The 12,761-nt window shown below is 42.1% G+C and overlaps 1 protein-coding gene across 1 annotated transcript; it reads left to right on the top strand.

Moving 5' to 3' along the window:
* The first annotated feature begins 2,272 nt into the window (after nucleotides 1-2,272).
* Nucleotides 2,273-12,761, top strand: LOC136957365 (myosin-7-like). Its single transcript, XM_067251248.1, has 37 exons — nucleotides 2,273-2,473; nucleotides 2,640-2,783; nucleotides 2,866-3,022; nucleotides 3,111-3,138; nucleotides 3,231-3,336; nucleotides 3,430-3,522; nucleotides 3,615-3,678; nucleotides 3,826-3,924; nucleotides 4,035-4,138; nucleotides 4,228-4,366; nucleotides 4,634-4,752; nucleotides 4,983-5,132; nucleotides 5,236-5,406; nucleotides 5,584-5,896; nucleotides 5,998-6,062; nucleotides 6,201-6,406; nucleotides 6,506-6,629; nucleotides 6,716-6,852; nucleotides 7,404-7,659; nucleotides 7,745-7,987; nucleotides 8,064-8,240; nucleotides 8,342-8,487; nucleotides 8,569-8,659; nucleotides 8,748-9,137; nucleotides 9,236-9,362; nucleotides 9,528-9,646; nucleotides 9,725-9,921; nucleotides 10,034-10,217; nucleotides 10,296-10,461; nucleotides 10,550-10,674; nucleotides 10,758-11,066; nucleotides 11,193-11,396; nucleotides 11,507-11,803; nucleotides 11,939-12,043; nucleotides 12,150-12,245; nucleotides 12,327-12,461; nucleotides 12,634-12,761. Exons 1-37 carry the CDS (start codon nucleotides 2,273-2,275, stop codon nucleotides 12,652-12,654), a joined length of 5,808 nt encoding a protein of 1,935 aa, XP_067107349.1. The 3' UTR covers nucleotides 12,655-12,761.

The raw sequence follows: 12,761 nt of genomic DNA, 5'->3' as shown, positions 1-12,761 counted from the left end.
ATAACCCTCTAAGATTCCTGCTGCGGAGTCATGTGAGCAATGGTGTGAAAAGGGTACATCATCATTTCTATTCTGGTACATCACTGATATACAAATCAGTCACTTGGCTGTTCATATTGTCTCAATATACTGTATTTGTTGACAATTGTTTTATTTGTTTATTATTGGTAGGCTTAACAGTGGAAACATCCAGCAAGCCACTCTGCAATGTTCTACATTCATTCAAACACATTCAAAAACCTTAATGATTACAAGTCAGTAATTTTGTGTTCATTATGCTGGTAGGGTGGGTTCAGGTCAATAGATACACCTCTGGAAAACATTGAGAGACCACTGAAAGAGCTTTTCCAGAGTACTGTCCATTCATTCATGACTGTACTTCCATTGTCACTGGCATTAAAAGTACCAGACAGCTGAGAATGATCCCCTCAACAGAGAGGGTAGCATTCAGTTCAGGAGGCTAATTACGGAGCCTCACAGTCAGAGGTGCAGCCTGAGGTGTAGATTTATGAGACTTAAGAAGGCTTCTGTTTGTCATGCAAAGGTCTTGAGAGAGGTAACACTTTCTCCTGCTAATATTTCAAACACATTATTAACCTTTGTGCTGCCTTCTGGTCACAATGACCCGAAGGTTCACAACGACCCATCGTTGTGTTGCGACAACTTTACCCAAAACAAAAACAAATAAAAAGCTTTTTTTTTTACCTTTGCGCTGTGGGGGGTCTGAGACAGCCCGACGGTTAAAAGAAAATGCTTCACTTTGTTTTTGTATGAGGTAAAGTTGTTGCAACATGACGGTGGGTCACAATGATTGAAGGATCACAATGACCCGAAGATAACACAAGGGTTAAATAAATTATCATTTAGTCAGTTATCTTGATATTAACACCAGCAAAAATAAGACCTTGTTAATTTCTGTATTTACCAAGGATCCAATATTCATTAGTATCACAGCTTACTTGAGTGGGTTGACATGTGCCTGCCGACGTGCAGCTAAAATATATTTCCTAATGTGCCGTGAGACGTTCTCTCTTCTGATGAATTAGTTATGGCAGCTGCTGCCTGTTTACAGGAGGTGAACATGGCGCTTACAGGTATGTTAAAATGACCTATGGACAAGAGAAGGAATCATATGACAACTGTACATGTTATATTTGTCCTCAAGGATGAAGGGAAAGGAAACAATGCCTGCCAGATGGAGAAGCCATGGAAGGATATTGACCTTGACTTTATGGAAGAAGGACAGCTGTAGATACTTGCTTGAATATGCAACAAAAAAAGGACAATCATTGTGCAGCAACTTCAAAGCAAAGTTGAGAAATTTGACAGACCCATCATGAAGCTGGCATAAAACTCCCTAGGTATCACTACAAAGGATGATGCCTTTGAAGCAGTCAGGTCACTCCTCCCCCTGGCCCCCTGATCTTGGAACAATGAGCCTCATAGGTCTATGGGAGCACACCTCTACCCCAAATGAAGGAATCATTTTTAAATCGAGCTTGTTTTCTGTCCATGTAGGGCTGAACAGTACCCTTTATAAACAAGCTTGCAGGGCTGGAGAGAAGACAGAGAGCAGGCAACCTGAAGGTAAGAACATAGATCTGTTAGAGAGACAGAGCAAAGAAACTTGTCAATGAAACAACCATTTGTCTTTAGCTGATTATCAAAGTGTATCTGCAAACAATGCGCTGGTCAATAGACTGATTTTTCTTCGTATCTTATATTTAGTAGAGAATCGATAAAATCCATCCAGGCCTAACCAACATAAGGTAAGAACAGTTTCAGTTATTTCATAAGATACAATATGGCTATGGATCCAGTTGGGTATTAAACAAATATGAATTAATAATTGTACAACTGGATGTATAGCTATTAAAATAGTTTATATTTAATACAGCATTCTAATGAATTTGATGTTATGAATTGGCCATTGCAATACGTAAAAAACACCAATGCAGTATTTTATTATAAGTTGCTGTGTAAACAATGTGTTGTCTTGTAAAATGGCCAAGAGGGGAGGTATCACTATTGTTTTCATATGTGTATTTATTATAGTGTAAAACATGCTACTTAAGGTAAATGTAAATATTAATATCTGACTTACGAGGTACATTAGGAGGCAACATTTGGACTTTTGCAAGACTGTTACTGTATGGTCTTTTCTCTTGTCTCAGTGAGGTTCCACTACTCTGAAACTGATATCAAAACCATACTTTACAATTTTGTAGGACTATTGAGGATTTTTCTTTTTTCTCATGCCCCAGATCTCAGTATGGGGGACGCCTTGATGGCTGAGTTTGGGGCAGCAGCTCCTTTTCTGCGGAAGTCAGACAAGGAACGTCTGGAAGCCCAGACTCGTCCTTTTGACATGAGGAAGAACTGCTTTGTGCCTGACCCAGAGGTTGAGTACGTCAAGGCACTAATAAGCAGTAGAGATGGGGACAAAGTCACTGTTGAAACTGAGTTTGGGAAGGTATGCACAAAACAATTATTAATAAGTAAAAATAGCTGATTGTACAACTGTTATATTCTTCCAAAGTATATGGGAAACAATAAATCAAGTCTATGGTATTTTCTAATAATGCAAAAGGTCACAAACAGTAAAATAAATTTACAGTCTGCACTCTATCCATTTCCAGACAACAACACATAAGGAGGATGACATCCATCCCCAGAACCCGCCAAAGTTTGATAAAATTGAGGACATGGCGATGTTCACCTTCCTGCACGAGCCTGCTGTGCTGTTTAACCTCAAAGAGCGTTATGCAGCCTGGATGATCTACGTGAGTAACACAACGTACAAATAGGTTCCTACTGAGTAGAATATGATCATTTAAGAAGTAAAACTACTCTCCTCCCCCACAGACCTACTCAGGACTGTTCTGTGTGACTGTCAACCCCTACAAGTGGCTGCCAGTGTACGATCAGTCAGTTGTCAATGCTTACAGAGGCAAGAAGAGGAGTGAAGCTCCTCCTCACATCTTCTCCATCTCTGACAATGCCTACCAGTACATGCTGTCAGGTAAAACACAACATGGTCTTTTAATACATTTGTACTGATGAAGCCAAATTGATCAAATTAATGTGGAAATGTGCCTTTTTCTTGACAGACCGGGAAAATCAGTCTGTCCTGATCACGTAAGTGCATAAAAGCCTACATGACTTAACTTGGCCATACAATAGGTATGTCTCTGGCTCTTTCACACTGTGCATTTTCTATCCCTTGTTAGTGGAGAATCTGGTGCAGGAAAGACTGTGAACACCAAGAGAGTCATCCAGTACTTTGCCAGCATTGCAGCTGTGAGTGGAAAGAAGGACGCATGTCAGGAAAAAAAGGTAACATTGTAATCCTGACAAAGAGAATATTAATTTACAGTTATACTATCAAAACTCACTATAGTTTGACATTGTGTCAATATTGGAATCTAGGGTACCCTGGAGGATCAAATCATCCAGTGTAACCCTGCCCTGGAGGCTTTTGGCAATGCCAAGACCATCAGAAATGACAACTCCTCCAGATTTGTAAGATTTCTTCAGTCATGTTTAACATGCACTATCTTCAACACAATTGTGTCACCCAGTTGACAGTGAGTGTACAATTCCTTCACTTACAGGGAAAATTCATCAGAATTCATTTTGGAGTGAGTGGGAAACTTTCATCCGCAGACATTGAAACTTGTGAGTAGTTTACGACTAATGTCTCTAAAATGATGCTGTATTTGATACAATAAAACTAGTGTGATGAAACCATCCAAACCATTGACCTCCTGCTCATAAATCGCGCTTGATCCAAGTCAATTCACATGTATTTTCTGTTTTTGACAGATCTCCTGGAGAAGTCACGTGTCACTTTCCAGCTCAAGGCTGAGAGAGACTACCACATCTTCTACCAGATCCTGTCTCAAAAGAAGCCAGAACTGCTGGGTCAGTATATAAACAGCAGTGTATTTACTATACTAAAAATGCTTGTACATTGACCACTGTGGATCTAACCAACCCAATCATATAATTTAAGTTTAAATACTTATTTACAGAGATGCTGCTTATCACCAGCAACCCCTATGATTACGCCTTCATCTCCCAAGGAGAGATTTCTGTAACATCTATTGATGATTCTGATGAGCTGATGGCTACTGATGTAAGTGAAGCATATATATAGCAATCAGGGCAATCTACTGTAATAGTATATGTAAAAATGTCATGTAAACATTTTCAACTTTACAAAAGGAAGCCTTCGATGTGCTGGGCTTCACCCAAGAGGAGAAGAACGGCATTTACAAGCTGACTGGTGCCATCATGCACTATGGCAACATGAAATTCAAGAACAAGCAGAGGGAGGAGCAGGCAGAGGCAGATGGCACTGAGGGTAACTTTTAATGATTCAAATATTAAAACTGTCATATCGTGTACCACTTGAATCCCTTCTGCGTGGCATGGTCTTTAAGCATTGTGAAATATTTCAGTGTTCAAATGTGAAATCTGTTATCAGCACCATCAAACCTTCCAAATGTTTTGGACCTCAATGGATCTTAATTAATTAAATACAAGATTACATAAAACCAAAATGTCACCGTGGGGCTATATCCAACCAGCTACAAACTATGTTTTACAAATCCCTGCCTCTGAATTTCAGATACCGACAAAGTGGCGTACCTGATGGGCTTGAACTCTGCTGACCTGATCAAGGGTCTCTGCCACCCAAGGGTCAAAGTAGGAAACGAGTGGGTCACCAAAGGTCAAAGTGTCCAGCAGGTTAGTCTCAAGATAATAGTTATCACATGAGGGTTACTTTGTTAAAGAGAAGTTTCAACAGAAGCCTAGCAATAATGTCGCTCAGATCTTGTGACCTTTAAAACATGTATGTATTAAGTATTTTTGGACAAAGTTGGATTAACGTCCATAGAAATGATCCCTCTGTCCATTTTTACAAATGTTCATATTGATCCATGTTTGATGCAATTTATTGTACCCTCTCTCTATAGGTGTACTACTCCATTGGTGCTCTGTCCAAGTCTGTGTATGAGAAGATGTTCCTGTGGATGGTGGTGAAAATCAACCAAACCCTGGACACCAAAAATGCTCGCCAGCATTACATTGGTGTGCTGGACATTGCTGGCTTTGAGATTTTTGATGTCAGTATTTGGTGGAAAGGGATAATGTGCACATTACAAACGTTTATACTTTAGTACGATTCACAGTCAGCAAGAACACTGAACCTGTAAATCTCTTTTCCAGTTCAACACCTTTGAACAGCTGTGCATCAACTTCACTAATGAGAAGCTGCAGCAGTTCTTCAATCACCACATGTTTGTGCTGGAGCAAGAAGAGTACAAGAAAGAAGGAATAGTTTGGGAGTTCATTGACTTTGGCATGGACTTGGCAGCCTGCATTGAGCTTATCGAGAAGGTTAGTATCAAGTTCATTCATGTTTTATTATGTATAAGAGGTGCTTATCAAAACCACTTTTGGATAAAAAGAGCTAACAGGGTTGCTTAAGTGAGGTGGAAGGACCTGAACTTATAGTCAGCACTGTTATTTCCCAAATTTGACTTGGAACATTTTGTCTTTTGTTCCGCCAACCAGCCTATGGGTATCATGTCCATCCTTGAAGAGGAGTGCATGTTCCCCAAAGCCAGTGATGCTACATTCAAGGCCAAGCTGTATGACAACCACCTGGGCAAAAACCCCAACTTCCAGAAGCCCAGGATTGTGAAAGGTCGACCAGAGGCCCATTTCTCCCTGGTTCACTATGCAGGCACAGTTGACTACAACATCGGTAACTGGCTGGTGAAAAACAAGGACCCTCTGAATGAGACTGTGGTCGGACTCTTCCAGAAATCAAGCCTTAAGTTATTGGGTGTGCTTTTTGCTGGATATGCTGGTGCTGACTCTGCTGGTAAATATAAAAATGAATCTAATCATGTATCTTTACAAAGTCTTTAAATCTTTAAAATCTGTTTATGATGATAATATATTTGATCTCCTAATTTATGACAGCTGAGTCTGGAGGAGGAAAGAAGAAGAAAGGCTCCTCTTTCCAGACAGTGTCTGCTTTGCACAGGGTGAGTTTGTGTGTGGATGTTCAAGATGTTACAGTGATGATGATGATTAGTATTTACAATAGATAAGAAGACTGTAATTCAAGTTATCTAATACAAAAACACTAATAGCATGATTGTTCAAAATCTTTCTATCCACAGGAGAATCTGAACAAACTCATGACCAACTTGAGGTCTACTCACCCCCACTTTGTGCGTTGCCTCATCCCCAACGAGACCAAGACTCCTGGGGCCATGGAGAACCCTCTGGTCATGCACCAGCTGCGCTGTAACGGTGTGCTGGAAGGCATCAGAATCTGCAGGAAGGGATTCCCCAACAGGATTCAGTACGGTGACTTCAAACAAAGGTGATTTATTTTATTTTTATTATTTTGGTATGTAAGTCATGTCTAAAAAACATAATTTATGATCATTGTATTCGATAATAACTGTATTATTCAATTCAGATATCGCATCCTAAACCCAAATGTTATCCCTGAGGGAGCGTTTATGGACAACAAGAAGGCAGCAGAAAAACTGCTGGGTAGTCTGGACATTGACCATGATCAGTACAGATTAGGACACACTAAGGTACATATACTGAAAATGAGAGGCTGGCATAAACGCCCTGTTTCAATGAGCACCATGAAAAGGTATAATTTGAGTATCTTTATCAGGTGTTCTTCAAGGCTGGTCTGCTGGGTGTTCTAGAGGAGATGAGAGACGACCGTCTCGCTCTCATCATCACAGGGATTCAGTCCAGAGCACGTGGTCTGCTTGCCAGAATTGAGTTCCAGAAAATAGTGGAACGCAGGTAGTGTTCTCTTTTATAAAATCACCAAATAAATTGGTTTTAGTTGAGTGTGTAAACTAGTACTAGTACTGTCTCCGCACCTTCAAGAAAAGGCTAAAGAGGCACTTGTTCCAGGAGTACAACGGTACTTAAGAAAGATTTGTTGGATCCGATGTTATTACTTCCAGGAACACAATGACACTTATTGAGTGACTTGTTGCACTTGTTGGTTAGTTTTTAACTGATTTAGCTACTTGTACTCGCTGTAAATTATATTATTGTTGCTTGCTTTCCTACAGGTACACTCACACTTTTATGGTTCATGTTGTTAAATTGTAATTTGTTTAACAACATGCTCTTATGTTTCTTCCTTTTGGCACTTATTTGTTTTTCACAATGTATGCTTCATGTTTTGGTTACCCGCAATATTTTTGTTGTTTATAATCATTGACCTATGCATTTTTGTAAAGCTCTCTCTTGGAAGTCGCTTTGGATAAAAGCGTCTGCTAAATGAATAAACGTAAATGTAGTACAAACGTTAAGCGGAACATAAACTATGCGATCTTACTCAGGGATGCCCTACTCGTGATCCAGTGGAACGTTCGTGCCTTCATGGGGGTAAAAAATTGGCCCTGGATGAAGATGTACTTCAAGATCAAGCCTCTGCTTGTCTCAGCTGAGACTGAGAAAGAGATGGCCAACATGAAGGAAGAGTTTATAAAACTTAAAGAAGCTTATGCTAAATCTGAAGCACGCAAAAAAGAGCTTGAAGAGAAAATGGTCTCCCTTCTCCAAGAGAAGAACGACCTCCAACTCCAAGTCCAAACTGTGAGTGAAAGTCACAACAAAGTTTTATGACAATATAACTGAAGTGTCTTTCATTGCAAGATATAATTATTTGATCCCCTCACAGGAACAAGACAGTCTGGGAGATGCTGAGGAGAGGTGTGAGGGATTGATCAAGAGCAAGATCCAGCTTGAGGCCAAATCCAAGGAGCTGACTGAAAGACTGGAGGATGAGGAGGAGATGAATGCAGAGCTTACTGCTAAGAAGAGGAAGCTGGAGGATGAGTGTTCAGAACTCAAGAAAGACATTGATGATCTGGAACTCACTCTGGCCAAAGTGGAGAAGGAGAAGCATGCCACGGAGAACAAGGTAAAGACCAACTTGACTTGATAATGAGATCAGAGTAAAGGTGAGAACAAAATATACCTACACTATATGACTTCAGGTTAAAAACCTGACTGAGGAGATGGCAGCTCTGGATGAAATCATTGCCAAGCTGACCAAGGAGAAGAAAGCTCTCCAGGAGGCTCACCAGCAGACACTGGACGACCTTCAGAGTGAGGAAGACAAAGTCAACACTCTGACCAAGGCCAAAACCAAGCTGGAACAGCAGGTTGATGATGTGAGTATTAAAAAATTAAGTCATCAAGTGTTACTTTCAGTTACAAGTAGAACAAAGGTGAAGGGTTTTTGTCATGATATTCTACTTGTATGATCAACCAGCTTGAAGGTTCTCTGGAGCAAGAGAAGAAGGTAAGAATGGACCTTGAGAGAGCCAAGAGGAAGCTGGAGGGAGACCTGAAGTTGACCCAGGAGAGCCTAATGGACCTGGAGAACGACAAACAGCAGATGGAGGAGAGACTGAAGAAGTAATATTATGAACTCAAAGGACTGTATCACTACAATGCTTACTTTTAGAGAAAGGGTTACAATGTGTATAATTTCCACAGGAAAGACTTTGAGATAAGTCAACTCAACAGCAAGATTGAGGATGAGCAGGCCATGGGTGCCCAGCTTCAGAAGAAACTGAAGGAGCTGCAGGTTAGTCAATAGCACTGTATGGTTAAAGCTGCCTTGTAGGATACCAGCTGTTTGAACTCTGATCTCATCAGAAATCCTTACATTGTAGGCCCGTATTGAGGAGCTTGAGGAAGAGCTGGAGGCTGAGAGAGCTGCCCGTGCCAAGGTTGAGAAGCAGAGGGCAGACTTGTCCAGAGAGTTGGAGGAGATTAGTGAGAGGCTGGAGGAGGCTGGTGGAGCCACTGCTGCCCAGATTGAGATGAACAAGAAGAGGGAGGCAGAGTTCCAGAAGGTGCGCAGAGACCTTGAAGAGGCTACTCTGCAGCATGAGGCTACAGCTGCCACTCTGAGGAAGAAGAATGCAGACAGTGTGGCCGACCTGGGGGAGCAGATTGACAACCTTCAGAGAGTGAAGCAGAAGCTGGAGAAGGAGAAGAGTGAGCTCAGGCTGGAGCTGGACGATGTGGTCTCCAACATGGAGCAGATTGTCAAGTCCAAAGTGAGTGGTCCTAATATGAGAAGTAAGGAATTAGTAACAGGTGTATTTAAGTAGCCTACTGCATATACTGATGTCCAATTAAATACCTCTTTAAACAGACAAACTTGGAGAAAATGTGCAGAACCCTTGAAGACCAGATGACTGAATACAGGACTAAATCTGAGGAGGGACAACGATCCATCAATGATTTCACCATGCAGAAAGCAAAGCTTCAAACTGAAAATGGTAAGAAAACTGTAGATGAAAGATGTAGCCATGAAAGTCTAATGGATACACCACAGCTTAAACCTTTGGTTTAATAGAGAAAATATGATTTAGACTGAAAAGACTTTCAAAGTGTCCCAAAGAGTATTCAAAACAGCATAACAGATATGTTATTTGTAATAACAGGTGAACTTACCAGGCAAATGGAGGAGAAGGACTCCCTGGTTTCCCAACTTACGAGAGGAAAACAGTCTAATGTTCAGCAGATTGAGGATCTCAAAAGACAACTGGAGGAGGAAGTCAAGGTATGGACAGTAACTGCATTATCATCCTAGCAGAAATAATCATAGTCCAGCATCAATATTATGTCTACCTTTTTCCAGGCAAAGAATGCTCTAGCCCATGCAGTGCAGTCTGCTCGCCATGACTCAGAGCTGCTGAGGGAGCAGTATGAGGAGGAGCAGGAGGCCAAGGCTGAGCTGCAGCGCAGCATGTCCAAAGCTAACTCTGAGGTGGCTCAGTGGAGAACCAAGTATGAAACTGATGCCATCCAGAGGACCGAGGAGCTGGAAGAGGCCAAGTAAGGAGATCCTTACAACCAAACAGTGCTTCACTTCAGAATGGACAATGTACCACAATACAGTCATACTGATTGTGCTAGTATTATACAAAGTTTATTTTCTGTCAAACAGGAAGAAGCTGGCTCAGCGTCTGCAAGATGCAGAAGAGGCTGTGGAAGCTGTCAATGCTAAATGTTCCTCCCTGGATAAGACTAAACACAGACTCCAGAATGAGATTGAAGATCTCATGGTGGATGTGGAGAGATCCAATGCTGCTGCTGCTGTTCTGGACAAGAAGCAAAGAAACTTTGACAAGGTACAGTGACGGATCTTCAAGAGAATCTGGGTAGAAATACAGAGCACCATTCGTTAATGCTGCTTGTGTCACCTCCAGGTCCTGGCAGAGTGGAAGCAGAAGTATGAGGAGTCCCAGACTGAGCTGGAAAGCGCCCAGAAGGAGGCCAGATCCCTCAGCACTGAGCTGTTCAAACTGAAAAACTCCTATGAAGAGTCTCTGGATCATCTGGAGACCATGAAGAGGGAGAACAAGAACCTCCAAGGTCTGAATATTTACAAACTTGGCATAATTCTGTACATTGTCAATCAACATTGGACATTCTTTTAAACTGAATGGGTTCCTGTCAACAGAGGAAATTTCTGACCTGACTGAGCAACTTGGTGAGGGTGGAAAGAACATCCATGAGTTGGAGAAGGTTCGTAAACAGCTGGAGCAGGAGAAGGCTGAGATCCAGACTGCTCTGGAGGAAGCTGAGGTGAGACAACAAATCTTTTAAAATAATAAAAAGTACTCCCAGAAGCATTTGCTGGACACACATTGTGGGCTGTGTTCTTGTAGGGCTCCCTGGAGCACGAGGAAGGCAAGATTCTCAGAGCTCAGCTGGAGTTCAACCAGGTCAAAGCTGACATTGAGCGCAAACTGGTTGAGAAAGATGAGGAGATGGAAATGGCCAAGAGAAACCAGCAGAGAGTGGTGGATACCCTGCAAAGTTCCCTGGAGTCTGAGACTCGCAGCAGGAACGAGGCTCTCAGGCTGAAGAAGAAGATGGAGGGAGACCTCAATGAGATGGAGATCCAGCTCAGCCAGGCCAATAGGCAGGCAGCCGAGGCCCAGAAGCAACTCAAGGGTCTCCATGCACATATGAAGGTAAAAATTCTGGACCTAAAATATCCTGTCTTTCTAAACACCCCAATGCTTACTGACTTAGTGGCTACAGCCGGAAAGAGAATTAAGTGCAAGTTTACATGATAACAACCAATATTTTTTCGACAGGACTCCCAACTGCAGCTGGATGATGCTCTTCGTGGCAATGATGATCTGAAGGAGAACATTGCCATCGTGGAGAGACGTAGCAATCTGCTGCAGGCTGAACTGGATGAGCTGAGGTCCATGGTGGAGCAGACTGAGAGAGGCCGCAAACTGGCTGAGCAGGAACTGCTGGATGTCAGTGAGAGGGTTCAGCTGCTACACTCTCAGGTAACATGTTGATGGAGTACACCAGTTAAACACTTTTTTTTTTTTACGTCAAAGGTATGGTGAAAATATATTTATTGAGCTATAGTAATTCTGTGCTGTTACATGTCTAGAACACCAGCCTGCTGAACCAAAAGAAGAAGCTAGAGGGTGACACTTCCCAGCTTCAGAATGAAGTGGAGGAGGCTGTGCAGGAGTGCAGGAATGCTGAGGAGAAAGCCAAGAAGGCCATCACTGATGCTGCCATGATGGCAGAGGAGCTGAAGAAGGAGCAGGACACCAGTGCTCATCTGGAGCGCATGAAGAAGAACATGGAGCAGACCATCAAGGACCTGCAGCACCGTCTGGATGAAGCTGAGCAAATCGCCATGAAGGGTGGCAAGAAGCAGGTCCAGAAGCTGGAGGCCAGGGTGAGTGTCTGAGGCTGGTTGGTACCTTATGGTACCTTATTCCATCCTTCCAACAAATGATTTAAGATCATGAAATGTGATCCTGAGGGAAAACAGGTTCACAGCTGTCAACAACTTGGTATCCTTTTCCTCCAGGTGAGGGAGCTGGAGACAGAGGTGGAGTTGGAGCAGAAGAAAGGAGGTGATTCAGTGAAAGGAGTCCGCAAATATGAGAGACGCATCAAGGAGCTCACCTACCAGGTATACAGTAGTTCTTGCTGTCATCTGTAAAATGTCCTTTCATCAGAGCGTAGAGATTGAAAAACAAGATTGAACATGATTCTGTTTCCATTTCGTCATGGTCCAGACTGAGGAGGACCGTAAGAACTTGAGCCGTCTGCAAGACCTGGTGGACAAACTGCAGCTGAAGGTCAAGTCCTACAAGAGAACTGCAGAGGAGGCTGTGAGTAGATTTAAGTGATCTCAGAAGCATTTTTTATTGCAGTTTGCTTGAGACTAAAATAATTGTCAATGTCTTTCTCAGGAGGAACAGTCCAACTCTAATCTGGGCAAGTTCCGTAAACTGCAGCATGAGCTGGATGAAGCAGAGGAGAGGGCTGACATTGCTGAGTCCCAGGTCAACAAATTGAGAACCAAGAGTCGTGATGTAGGATCAAAGGTTAGTTTCTCCCGGATTGTTAGCTACTTTGAATATAATTACACTCTGATTACAATTTCCGTATGAATATTAGGCATCTGCTCTCCATTAATCCCTACATAAATACAATTGTTTATACTTTAACTAACACAATATTTTACTTTGTTTTAATCTCCTGCATCTTCTCCATCAGAAAGGACATGATGAAGAGTGAAGCTCTCAGATGGACCTCTTTACATCTTGAAATGGTTGTAGTAATGTAGCCTTCCCTTTGTTCTTCATGTACCTGAAACTGTACAGAATAAAGAGTATCAATGGCAA

The sequence above is a fragment of the Osmerus mordax genome, chromosome 15 (assembly GCF_038355195.1).
Source record: "Osmerus mordax isolate fOsmMor3 chromosome 15, fOsmMor3.pri, whole genome shotgun sequence".
Taxonomy (NCBI): domain Eukaryota; kingdom Metazoa; phylum Chordata; class Actinopteri; order Osmeriformes; family Osmeridae; genus Osmerus; species Osmerus mordax.
The sequence above is the reverse complement of the archived record's forward strand: the minus strand, read 5'-3'. Positions and strand labels throughout refer to the sequence as shown.

Coding starts and splice junctions, on each gene's coding strand:
- LOC136957365 (XM_067251248.1), top strand. CDS start 2,273: ATGGGGGACGCCTTGATGGCTGAGTTTGGGGCAGCAGCTCCTTTTCTG. Junction 3,679..3,825: donor ATCCGCAGACATTGAAACTT/GTGAGTAGTTTA, acceptor TGTTTTTGACAG/ATCTCCTGGAGAAGTCACGT. Junction 7,988..8,063: donor AGCATGCCACGGAGAACAAG/GTAAAGACCAAC, acceptor ATATGACTTCAG/GTTAAAAACCTGACTGAGGA.